This window comes from Haliotis asinina, chromosome 1, assembly GCF_037392515.1.
Source record: "Haliotis asinina isolate JCU_RB_2024 chromosome 1, JCU_Hal_asi_v2, whole genome shotgun sequence".
Classification (NCBI taxonomy): Eukaryota; Metazoa; Mollusca; class Gastropoda; order Lepetellida; family Haliotidae; genus Haliotis; species Haliotis asinina.
The window spans coordinates 71,875,324-71,887,430 of record NC_090280.1 but is presented as its reverse complement, the minus strand read 5'-3'; the positions used below and the strand labels follow the sequence as shown (position 1 = coordinate 71,887,430).

The 12,107-nt window shown below is 41.2% G+C and overlaps 1 protein-coding gene across 1 annotated transcript; it reads right to left on the bottom strand.

Moving 5' to 3' along the window:
- Positions 1 to 1,622: 1,622 nt before the first annotated feature.
- LOC137296670 (uncharacterized) lies at positions 1,623 to 11,950 on the bottom strand. The gene is made up of 5 exons (XM_067828492.1): positions 11,299 to 11,950; positions 10,787 to 10,862; positions 9,427 to 9,648; positions 8,643 to 8,906; positions 1,623 to 3,682 (listed from the first exon to the last, which is right to left on the bottom strand). The coding sequence occupies exons 2-5, from the start codon at positions 10,857 to 10,859 to the stop codon at positions 3,177 to 3,179; spliced, it is 1,065 nt and encodes a 354-aa protein (XP_067684593.1). The 5' UTR covers positions 10,860 to 10,862; positions 11,299 to 11,950; the 3' UTR covers positions 1,623 to 3,176.
- Positions 11,951 to 12,107: the final 157 nt, after the last annotated feature.

Here is a 12,107-nt window from a genome sequence, read left to right as displayed (position 1 = left end):
GGTAACGACCCCAAATTCGTGAAATAGTGCTATGGTGAACATGGAAATGATGTGCAATTGATGTGACTGGCTCTCCAGTCTATAGATGGCCAACTGCAATATTTTCATCTTCAGCTCCCAATCTTGGCATTTCAACAGTCTCAATATCAGCTAAAACATGTTGTAATTAAGAGATGTGTTTTGGCCAGAGCATACACATTTAAACCCGCATTCAGTATAATTTGCCATCAAAACAAACATTTTAATAGTCTCACTTGGTTTGAAGTGAATTCAAATACTACAATTTATTCATGCGTTTCTTTTTTGAGAGAGTATATGCTCATATGTGTATTGTCAAATGCTCACAGAAAAACACTAAAAGATATTACACAAGCAAATGTGTTTGTGGTGCACTTTTGAGACAAACAGCCATTTTATTACTGATTTCATGAGCCATGCAAAGGCTGCCCAGTGCATGTTTCTCAGGCACTACATCTCTGTGACAGGAAAGTCTGAGAAGCAATCACTGAACATTCATTATCTTCTTGACACACCGACACTCGCGGCTGAGGTAAAGCCTGTTGACACTGTGTAATAAAGACAATAATACAGGTTCCATCTATAGCTTCATCAGTTTCCAGAACTTGGCTTCCATCTATGGCGCGCCCCATCGGTTTCCAGAATATGGATTCCATCTACAGCCCTATCAGTTTCCAGAACTTGGCTTCCATCTACAACTCAGTTTCCAGAACTTGGCTTTAATCTACAGCCCTATCAGTTTCCAGAATTTGGCTTCCATCTACAGCCCCATCAATTTCCAGAATATGCCTTCCATCTTCAACTCAATCAGTTTCCAGAACTTGGGTTTCATCTACAGCCCTATCAGTTTCCAGAATATGACTTTCATCTTCAACTCAATCAGTTTCCAGAACTTGGCTTCCATCTACAGCCCCATCAGTTTCCAGAATATGGATTCCATCTACAGCCCTATCAGTTTCCAGAACTTGGCTTTCATCTGCAGCCCCATCAGTTTCCAGAACTTGGCTTTTATCTACAGCCCCATCAATTTCCAGAGTTTGGTTTTCATCTACAGCCCCATCGGTTTCCAGAATACGGCTTCCTTCTACAAACCTTACCAGTTTCCAGAACATGGCTTCCACCTACAGACCTATCAGTTTTAAGAATATGGCTTCCATGTGTAGCTTAATCAGTTTCCAGAAATGGTTTCCATCTACAGCGCCATCAGTTTTCAGAATATGGCTTCCATCAACAGCCCTATCGGTTTTTAGAATATGGCTTCCATGTGTAGATCATGGATTTCATCTGTCCTTTAAACAAGCACTGTACTGTAATACAATGCATTGCCAACTATTATCCCTACTCCCATGGTCCACATACCTATTTTTCACATTCAGTGGGTCATTACATTTCCCAGATACAGCTTGCAATACTTGCACATTCCCATTCAATGTTAAAGATTTGAGCATGTGTATGGAAGTTAAAGCAATGTAAGTACATAACTGTTTATGTACTGAGTCATGTACCGTCATGTGTTTATTGGCTTATTTTTTTCCAAATGTTCTTATCCATGATGAAGCAACAGACAGTTTGTCTTACAATAATAACTAATGGAAACACCTGACTTGATGCAAACATTTACTGTATCAAATAGCTGTAAACTATACTGAGGGGAAAAAATAGAGGATCGCATGAAAGCAAAAGTACTCTTATATTTATTTCCAAAGTTTCTTCACAAACCACATATCATACAGCTTGTAATCAAACTTGGAAAAACAATACAGAACACTTGTGCTTTCATCTGACTCTCCTTATTTTTTTCTCTCAGTACATATTAAAATGGGCAGGCATCAAAGACACATCTGCTGAGAATCTGATCTATATAAACATCAGTAGCATCAGAGTAACTGAGTGAGTGTAGGTTTACGTTGCACGCAGTAATATTCCAGCTATATGGCGGCGGTCCGTAAATTATCAAGACTGGATCAGACAATCCAGTGATCAACAGCATGAGCATCAATCTGCACAACTGGGAACCAATGACATGTGTCAACCAAATCAGCGAGCCTGACCACCCAATCCTGTGAGTCACCTCTTACGACAAGCATAGTCGCCTTTTATGGCAAGCATCGGTTGCTGAAGATCTATTCTACCCCGGGACCTTCACAGGTCCAGCACCATCAGACATTAACATATACCAGTATGTAAAGACATGTACAACATTGCCACAGGTTTTAAAAACTAGCTGAAGGTACTTGGAAATTCATGTACAGAATTGATCATAACTATGACCACAGGATAATAAGTCTTTCTAAAATAAGTTTTGACATGAAAGATTCTGGTGTTTCCTGTGCTAATCTCTCTGTAACATCTAAACCCTATACACTTGGACACGAACACAACAGGCTTGTTAGCGCCGTGACCATGTTGGTTTGTGTTGTGTTCTACCTCTAGATATCTATCCTCGACAAGATTATTCCCTCCAATAAAAGTATGAATGTGTGGACTAGCTGTATTGCCAGATCTTTACCTTCTTAATCAAACTCATTGCAGTCCATGATTGTAGTCATTCTATTACTACCAACAGAGATTCTTAGGGAGCAATTCTTAGACACAAACTCCACTAGTCCCCAGTGAGGGGTTGGGAAGACTTTCTACCCAGAATGTCAGTAGGACCAACACAATAGCACATCCCCATGTTGAGGTAGATGACATCAAGACATTCCTTTGCAACATTACACACACACACACACAGCACGTAGGCCAAGAAGAGACAAAAGTAGAATACCTGCCAAACATTAAGAATTTGGTAAAGTATAAATATATGTAAGAGAATCTTCCCTCTTCTTTGGTAATGCTATAATGCCTATGCTCGCGTATAAAAGACATATTGTTTAAAATTCTATCTGTGTAATGTCACTTTCTGCTCTGGAGAAACAGCTCAATAGTAATTTCCAGTCACATACATTCAATAAGTACAGTCATATTATCACAAAGTAACAATGTCACATTTTCATCTGTTACCTCTGATGCCGAGTACATCTCCTGCTAAACTTCATTGTAGTGAGTGAGTGAGTGAGTGAGTGAGTGAGTGAGTGAGTGAGTGAGTGAGTGAGTGAGTGAGTTGGGTTTAATGAACAGTACTTCAGTTGTATGACATCATGCTCCAGGGAAATGTGCTAGTGTTCAGATGTAGTGTCAGGGAAGAGAGATGAGTATGCAGGTGGAGGTGGCCTGGGGGCTGAAGGTGCAGGATGAGCTGGGGAGTCTGCTGGTTCCCAATATGGAGGCTGTGGTGCTTCCTGGTTGGGTTGGTGTGCTGACACTGGGTATGGTGGGGGTTCCTGGGACACTGTTTGGGGAGGGGTGGAGTGCTGAGGTATTGCCTCATTTTCTCCCTGTTCCAGCTCTTCACCCCTGCCAGTGTTAAACAAAGGAGTATCAGCATCCACAATATAAGTCCTGGAATTGGATTCTGGAGCACTTGGAACTCTTTCATGGGAGTTGTGCAGGTGGGTTTGCATCTCAAAGTCACTGCAGTCTTCATCACTGTATTCACTGGGTGTATTCTGCTTCTTCCACCACTTGTATGCACACATACCAACTAACACAAAAATAAAAACTCCAGCAAAAACAGTAAGTTTTCCACTTAGACCGATCCCTTCATCTTCATTCTCCTCTGACCCTACAATGAGAATCACAACTTCAGGCAAAGTACACACACAGTACAAGTATCATCATATCAATGCTTTTATCAGGTCAATGGCTCAATGTTGTACTCACAAATGTTCATGCTAAATGACAAAGGCCTGTAAATAATGTTCAGGACCAGATATAACACTAGCTGGGCAATGACCTAAGTAATGTTGTAGTACAACAACATGCACAGTCTCATTAGACAGTTCCTTACATGCCTTTGCTGGGGACATTGAAACAAGGAGTCCCCACACAGAGTGGTTGAACACTCAAAACACTCTATCTGAACAAGTGAATTATGTAACTTTCTGAATAAAATTGACATTATATACATAACCTGACTCATGCTAACTTGCTTTTCTCCTTCCTCTATGTGAAGGTAGTGGAACACTTGAAATCCCTTGAAGTTCCCTTCTTTAGGAGCGGACACACAATCACACTCACCCACAGGAAGCCTCCCCATTTCCCGCCCCACCAGTCACATGACCAAACCTGTTTGTCACTCTCTCCATAATTCTGACACAAGAATTGCACTGAATCCAACAGGTCTGAGTGGGGTGGTAGGGAGGGCTTGATGTTATGAGTCAGGATAAGTATAAAATATCAATTTTATTCAGAAAATTACACTTTTTTCCTAATCCTGACTCCTGCTTATTAGCTAACAGAATCTGACGGAATCGGTGGTGGGTTAAACCATGGTGGATTCTGTTGGTTGCCATATAAATGTGTCCAGTACTTCCCCCCTTCAGGAACTGTAACGGCGGTAATTCAGTCCTGATCTTCCAATATTCAAAAGTGAAACAGGAGGATTACATCCAGTCAAACTTTTCTTCTTGTAAAGCAATCGCTGACTGGAACGTGATGATATTTTGATCAGCTAGCATCCTGCTAGTGTCAAATACAACTGTATGTCAAGATTCCTATCAAGACAAGTTGTGGCCCTTCACATGCACAAGTATCTTTATTACGAGTACAAGGTCATAATCACTCACACTAGTCTGTTCGAGACATGTGCATGGACTCTCTACCATTTTTCTCAGGACAGCGTCTTGGTCTCAACAAGTCACATGAAGAAGAGTGAGATTTTAGATATTCTAGTTTCTGCCTCCCAGTAGCTATCTGTAGCAACTCTTTCTTCATGATGTCCTTATCATAGTGCTGTGACCCTTCTTCATGTACAAGTAACTCCTTTACAAGTACAGGGTCATCATCACTCTTGATAAAAAGGGGCGAGTGAAACTCAGCGCCTTTGTGGAACCGTTAGTTGTTGTGGTGCAACAAGTGGCCTAAACTGGTGAATACCAGCAACATCTCAGTGGTGATGTCTCATAGGTAATGGTTGGTAAACACCGTGCATGACCTCCAAAAGCAGCCCTCCATTATTGCTGTAAGCGAGCTATTTAGATGTAGAGAGGGTGTTGACGCCAAGGCCCTTACTTCATGTGAAACGGCTCTCATCCACACTGAGATAATGTTGCAGTATACTTCCGTCAGTATCTCAGTAGATACTGGGATGTATTTTAAATGCTCTGACTTATCACAATGATAAACTCTGTGTATCATGTAGCCTAAAGACTGTCTATAATGCCAGGATGTGGCATTGTCATACCAGTTGTCCAGGCAGTTGATTTTTAGTGATAAAATCCCATCGCAGTCCTTGGTGGGCAATTTCACGATGATCAGTGTCAAATCATGTACTACTGAAGTCCGGATCCGGTTTTTCTAACGTCTGTCCTGCTGTAGCTATGGCAAGTAGAAACAGCCTTGTCTGTGTCGACAGTTTGAAGGATGTCCAATGCTGAGGTGTCACTGCTGAGGTGTAACATTAAAGTTCCCAGCTGGTGCCTTAAATCTGTGTTTAAGCATAGTAGAGTGAGTAAAACTGGCACATTCGTCCCCTTGACCCCATGTCTCCTGGTGATGCCAGTGTGCCGCTAAGTAGGCGATAGTATAGAATGTTTGAGTTCTCTAGAATGCCTCAGGTAACATAAGCAGTCCTCTACTTGAGTATGTGTGTTTTTCGTTAGAGTGAAGCCCTTCTACTTGGTGTATGTCTCAAATCGCATCCATTTATTGATGTACAAGGAGGGAGTAATCTACTTAGAGCTAAGGTCTTCACCAATCTAGCAGAAAATCCTTGATGTATCAAACAGACTTTAATACAATTCATACCTGTAGTTGGAGCGATGTCTGAGCGAGTGTTTGGTTTTTCCTAGTTCCTGCACAAGTACTGTTAACTATTCTCTCCCTGGCCAGTAAGCATGATGAAAGTCAGTTGCAGCATCTTTGTCTATTTTATCTTACCGATGACATTTGATAATATGACTCGGAGGCGGGAACGCGAAAGCATCCATTCCCTCCCATGAGATGCTGAGAGCGACTGTTGCCCATACATACGGATCCGGTACCAGAGACACAAGTGTTAGTATCTGTTGAACCAGGTGGCAAATAAGTCTATTTGTGTGATCCGAATATGTGACTGATGAGTAGAAACTCCTCTTGATGTATTCACACCATTGGAATTGGTTATAAAGGATGTGATAAACGTCTGCCATGAAGTTACATGCACCTGGGATGTGGCATGCCTTTATGTAGAGATTCAAGTCGTCAACAATATCGAAGAATTGAAAGGTTAGCTGTAGCAGCCGGTGAGATTAGATGTCAAGTCATCATAGATCATCCTGAAGGTGAGAGCATTAGTAGGATTACTTTGATGGTGAAGTGAGGTCTAGCCCAAACATAATCCAAGCTGTAATGTCTGAGTCTGTGAAGTCAGATTCTTTTTCCCCCTGAGGAAAACCGGTAACATTTCAATAAATCATCTCTATTCTTCTGTGAATGCATTCGCCAGTGGTCTGAAAGGGTTTGTTGAAAGTCATCACCGCACCAGATGTCGGAGTGATCTTCATTTCTGCGTGGATCCCTGGAGTGGTTGTCATTCCGTGAATGCTTCCTGGCAGGTCTCTGTGTGGAAACCACATCAAACAAAGATGACGAATGATGACGACATCAGTGATGAATGGGGGATGCAGCCGGTGAATTCTTGCGACTGTAGCAGGATACATGTTTGCGTATACTCGCTGAGTCTATGAACAGTACATCATCTAAACTGCATCAAGATGATACAGCTGATGGTGAAGATCATCATGAATGGGAGCATTTACACGATGCATCCTCTAAACTATGTCAAGATGTCCAGCTGATGGTGAAGACCTTCTCAAGATGACTGTAATAGTTGTTGATGAGTGACAATGTTGGATCCAAATGCTGCGGTGGCTGTAGATTCACAAAAGCATCTGACATGTCGAGTGTAGGTAGAAGTTGTCAATGTCTATGCTGAAAGTAGACTCTCTGAAGGCTGCAACATCGCTGTAGATGCAGTAGATGAAGGTCTGCATGTGGCATGATTCCCTTAAGTCCTGTACCTCAGGTAGTAAGAGAAATGAGAGAGCCTACATCTTCAGCAAGTATTTGAATAGTAAACAAATACAAACAAAATTCTTACCAAGTTCTCAGTGAACACTGAAAGAACAAATAACAGGGCATGTAGGACACAATAATATGGAACAGCTGCAGACAGCCACAACCAACACCAGGAGCATTATTTCATCTGTGAATACATTGTAATCTCACATTATGAAATACATGTTCAACAACATAAAAAACACGAAACTTAATCCACAATTTCATATCATAATGATAATTAGTACACACCAAAGCCACAGACCACTCAATTTTGTGTAAAGGACTGAAATATAAAAGGATATTAAATGCTGTATAGGAACTCAAATTGACTTCAGCCTTCTCGCCGGGCAATGGAGGAGAGAGTGACACAGGGTTGGTGTGGCGGGAAACAGGAAGGCTTCCTGTGGGTGAGTATGACCGTACCTCCGCTTCAAAAGGAGGGGACTTCAAGGGATTTCAAGTGCTCCACTATCTTTGCATAGGAGGAGATACACAAATAAGTATGAGTCAGGATAAGGAAAAATATGATGTTTGCTATACAAAGGAAGCCCTCAAAACCAGGAGCCCTCCTGTCCAGAATGCTCTTAATATCAGCACTAGAATTTGGTCCCAGCAGCAGCCAATTAATTCATGATCATTTACAAGCCCTCTATTCTGGTGTCAGTCTATTTCGTATGTAGGCACCATAAAGTCTGCCCAGTTGACTGTTTGTACAGTAATTAACATACGCTATCTGGACTCTCCTGATATTTGACTGAACATACATTAACAACACAGTGGATTACAGTCAAGTACGGTAGAGTATGGTCAAGAATCTGAAGGTGAGGTAAATTGTTGATTGGTATGTGTCACTTGTCTTATAAATTAACTGGCATCTCACAATTTGTCAAAAGCATCAAGTGTATGAAACTAAATTTGAAGAAAACATCAATTTGAAAACAGAACATGAGAATGAAAACAGTAAATTTGGCAAAATCAGCACACTGATGCATGATTGGTATTCTACTGCCTGCAGTAAAAGATGTCCATTTCTGTCTCTACTAGTGTTTTGAAAGAGAAAGTTGTTGAGTTTGCGTCAGAATTAAATATCAATGAGTTACACTTACAGGCATCACAGGGTTGGCCGGCATCACTCTTGAGACAAAATCTAATGTGATACGTATTGATGAATAAAGAATATGATGACTATCCACTCATTGTTCAGTCATATTTTACGGCACACAGGAGATCCTTCTCAGGTTGAAAAGGGCACTAAACCGGCATTCCCACTATACTAACACATTTTGGTCCCAAAGCCTGCCAGTTTAGAGGGCTTCAATTGTATCTTGCTTTTTTCTCCATGCATGGGCCATATGACTGGGACCAATGAAGATTCAAGGCAGAATAGGTCTTCATTAAAGGCTCTAATATGGATCAGAACATATTAGAAATGACTGTTTGGGACATGTGGCTAAGGAGGCAGGCCAATAGTATGTGTGACATACAGGTGGTGGTGGTTATAGTAGTTGTTGTTGGGCACAATCCAGTTTCTCTGTGGCATCTGCTGCAATCTCCAGGACAGGCCTGGTCACACAGAGACCCGTACCAGCCCAAGTAACAGCCATGCCTGCAGGATCCGGTCACCTTGTCACATCTCTTCCTAACACATTTTGAACTGCACTCCTCGACACACATTGTCCCAGGGCCATAGTGATAGCCTTTGCACGACACACACTGTCCTCCTCTACATTTACAGTTGCGAGGACACTCTGAAAAAAAAAATCTTATTTCAGATTTGCTATTTTCTACCATAAGAGGAAACATATGCATATAGTGTGGGGAAAACATGTTTCAATCAGTGGATATAGCTGGAATTTTTAACGTTGTCTGCCGACTTTCAAACTGGACAATGACAATCAACAAGACGCAAGAGGATGTGTTCCTGACATCATACATTCATTAAGACACAGCATCATACATTCATTCAGACACATCACCAAGAGACAACATCATGCATTCATTGACATATGACATCATTCAACAGAATCATTCATCATTCATTGCAACACAACATCATACATTCATTGAGAAACATCATACACTCATTGTGACACATCATGCATTAATTAAGACATACATTCACAGAGACACATCATACATTCATTGTGACACAAACATCATGCATTCATTGAGACACAAATGTGCATTCACTGTGACACAAACATGCATTCACTGAGACACAACATCATGCATTTATTTAAAGCACATTATATGACATATGTTACTGACCAATACACGTTCCATTGTCATGACACTTGATATACATAACTCTCCTGTTGTTGTTGTTGTAGGAGGGCAGGCACTCCCCTGTGTCCTTGTCACACGTAGTATCACATGTACTGAGGCACGAAGCATGGCAGTCGAGTTGGTCTTGGGCATCACGACCCCAGAAATATCGTCGACATGACAAACACTGGTCATCCAGGCACTCTCGGCAATTGTAATGACAGCCTGAAGTTCCAATAGTTTTATGCTCACACAATATATCTAATGAAATAACAGTTACTATGACTTATAGAGGATCTTTAATAGACAGTAACAGAGGGTCTGAACCATACATTAACAATGAAATAATTGCCTTACAAGGAGGGGACTGTAATGTGGTGATATTGCTTCAAATTTATACACCTACCGACATGAAGAAAAGACCTGGCAGTTTTACTCTACATCTGTCTTCAAATATGTTACTAACTGGTTGTTATCCTCTATCAATCTGGGGCTCCTTTCATGAAGCAGCTAAGGTTAAATTAATCCTAACTCCCATCAACTCCCATAAGGTTACCTTCACTAAATTAACCTTGGTGCAATGGTAAAGAATGGGAGTTCAGATTAAATTAACCCTCGTAAAGGTTGCTTTGTGAAAGGAACCTCTGTCCATTGCATTGCATAAGACACAGATTTGGCATGGTAAGTTACACATTGAGTTAATCTGAAGCGATCATTGTTCCATAGGTATGTGCACCCTCTGTTTCACATGCTAGTCAAAGACTAGCAGGCAGTACTGTTTGCACTCACATGTTCACCCTAGTCTCAGCTCATCTTTGTGCTCTACATTAAAATCATAACAATATGCCTGACATTTATATTGTAAATGCTGGGAAAAGGACAGATGGACATTTAGTTAATATCTGTCAATGTCTTGATTACTTAAAAATTCAGACACATAGAAATATAAGATATCAATAATAAGCACTTCAAACAGGCTATTTGACTGTGAAAAGTGCTGCTTGGGAACAATATCAACATCAATCATTAACAGGTCTGAGGCCATGTTTGACTTTGATGCAAGTCTTATTTTTAAGAAAACCATCATCCCACCCCAAATCATACTTTTTAACATTGTTTAATGAGAGTCTCAGGTTGGTCATCTTGATTTGAAACCTACCAGGACAGAGTGCATGGGCAGATCCAGGAATTTTGAAAGGGAGGGGTTCAGGGGATTTGGACCCCCTGAACAACAGCTTGGTTCTGCCAGTGCACAAACAAATCTCTCCCTGTACCCCAACATTCTCTATACTCTATATACTCTCTATACTTTCTTCACATGTGTATGATCTTACAGTTGGTCGTGAGGATATCTCATACCAACCTGAGAGACAGAGTATTGCCTGACTAAGTAGTACAATGACAGCACCCAGACTTCTACTCCACGTAAGCAACATCACCTACAAAACACAGATAATATAGAGGAACTGGACAGACATATGACTCTATCGACTACAACACAGAGGTATGATACTGCAACTGGACAGGCATATGATAGAATCACCTACACACACTGGTCAAGTACCGCAGCCGGACAGGCATATGATAGAATCACCTACACACACTGGTCAAGTACCGCAGCCGGGCAGGCATATGATAGAATCACCTACACACAGAGGTAATATAGGGCAACCAGTCAGTCATTTCAGAGAATCACCTACAACGCTCGGTAATATAGGTCAACCAGAATGACATATATAACAGAATCACCTACAGGGTACAGTTATAACGTAGGGCAACCAGACATACATGACAAGGCCATTGCAATTTTCCTGGGCATTTTTGTAAATATGCTTAAATGCGACATCAAACTGCTGACCTGCTCCCTATAATTACCTTATGGTCTCTACCATTGCATCTTTTCACACCTGAAGTGCTGATGCTGTATTCTGGATACTTTGACCTACTTCCCAGCCTGGGCAATGATCAGTGATGGCATCCTTTCGTTGTGGACTTTCACATTGTACATATATGGTGTACATTTCGTCCCTTTAAAGTCTCTGTCAAGTTTGATGAAGTTAGACACGCTCCTCACTGCACCTGTCTGTTCTCTCTCTCTCCAAGCTGTCACAACGTCTGACTTTCATAGGGGCTCCAAAAACCAAGCATGGAGTTGATCTCGCAACTTACAGAATCTCTGCAACAAGACAGTGACTGCTGTCGAGAAGCAGAATAGGCTCCGCAGAATGTTGCTCACCCAGCTAAATAATATTATTTATCAACATTTAGAGATGTAAAGGTAAATATCCCGTATTCTTAGTCGATTCAATTTGGGCGAGGTTGAACATAGCCCAGAGCAGCGACACGGTCCAGCCTTCAGACTTGGTAAAAGTATTTATCATTCGTTTTGTTTATTGAAACGTAATATCTACGTTCTGCCAGATAATTGCCCTGTACATACAAATAACTGTCATATTTTCCTGACCTTAAATTTAGACAGTAATTGAGCAGTAACCTGTTTTAACTGTCACAGGCTGACTTGTTGTGCGCATGCGCCAACTCTCTATAGTCCGTTTCTGGTGATGTTCATCTATAGCGGTGCATGGCACACTCGCGTTTCCCGTTTCTGCCGCTTTGAGTGCATCGTTCTGAATGTATAACGGTGTATTATCTGTCATGATTTACATCTTTTCCTTGCACAGAGG

Excerpts from the sequence above, each read along its gene's own strand:
- LOC137296670 (XM_067828492.1), bottom strand. The coding sequence starts at position 10,859 with ATGTTGCTTACGTGGAGTAGAAGTCTGGGTGCTGTCATTGTACTACTT. Across the intron at positions 8,907-9,426 it reads TGACAATGGAACGTGTATTG|AGTGTCCTCGCAACTGTAAA; the intron begins GTCAGTAACATA and ends TTTTTTTTTCAG. Across the intron at positions 3,683-8,642 it reads TACTATAACCACCACCACCT|GGTCAGAGGAGAATGAAGAT; the intron begins GTATGTCACACA and ends TTCTCATTGTAG.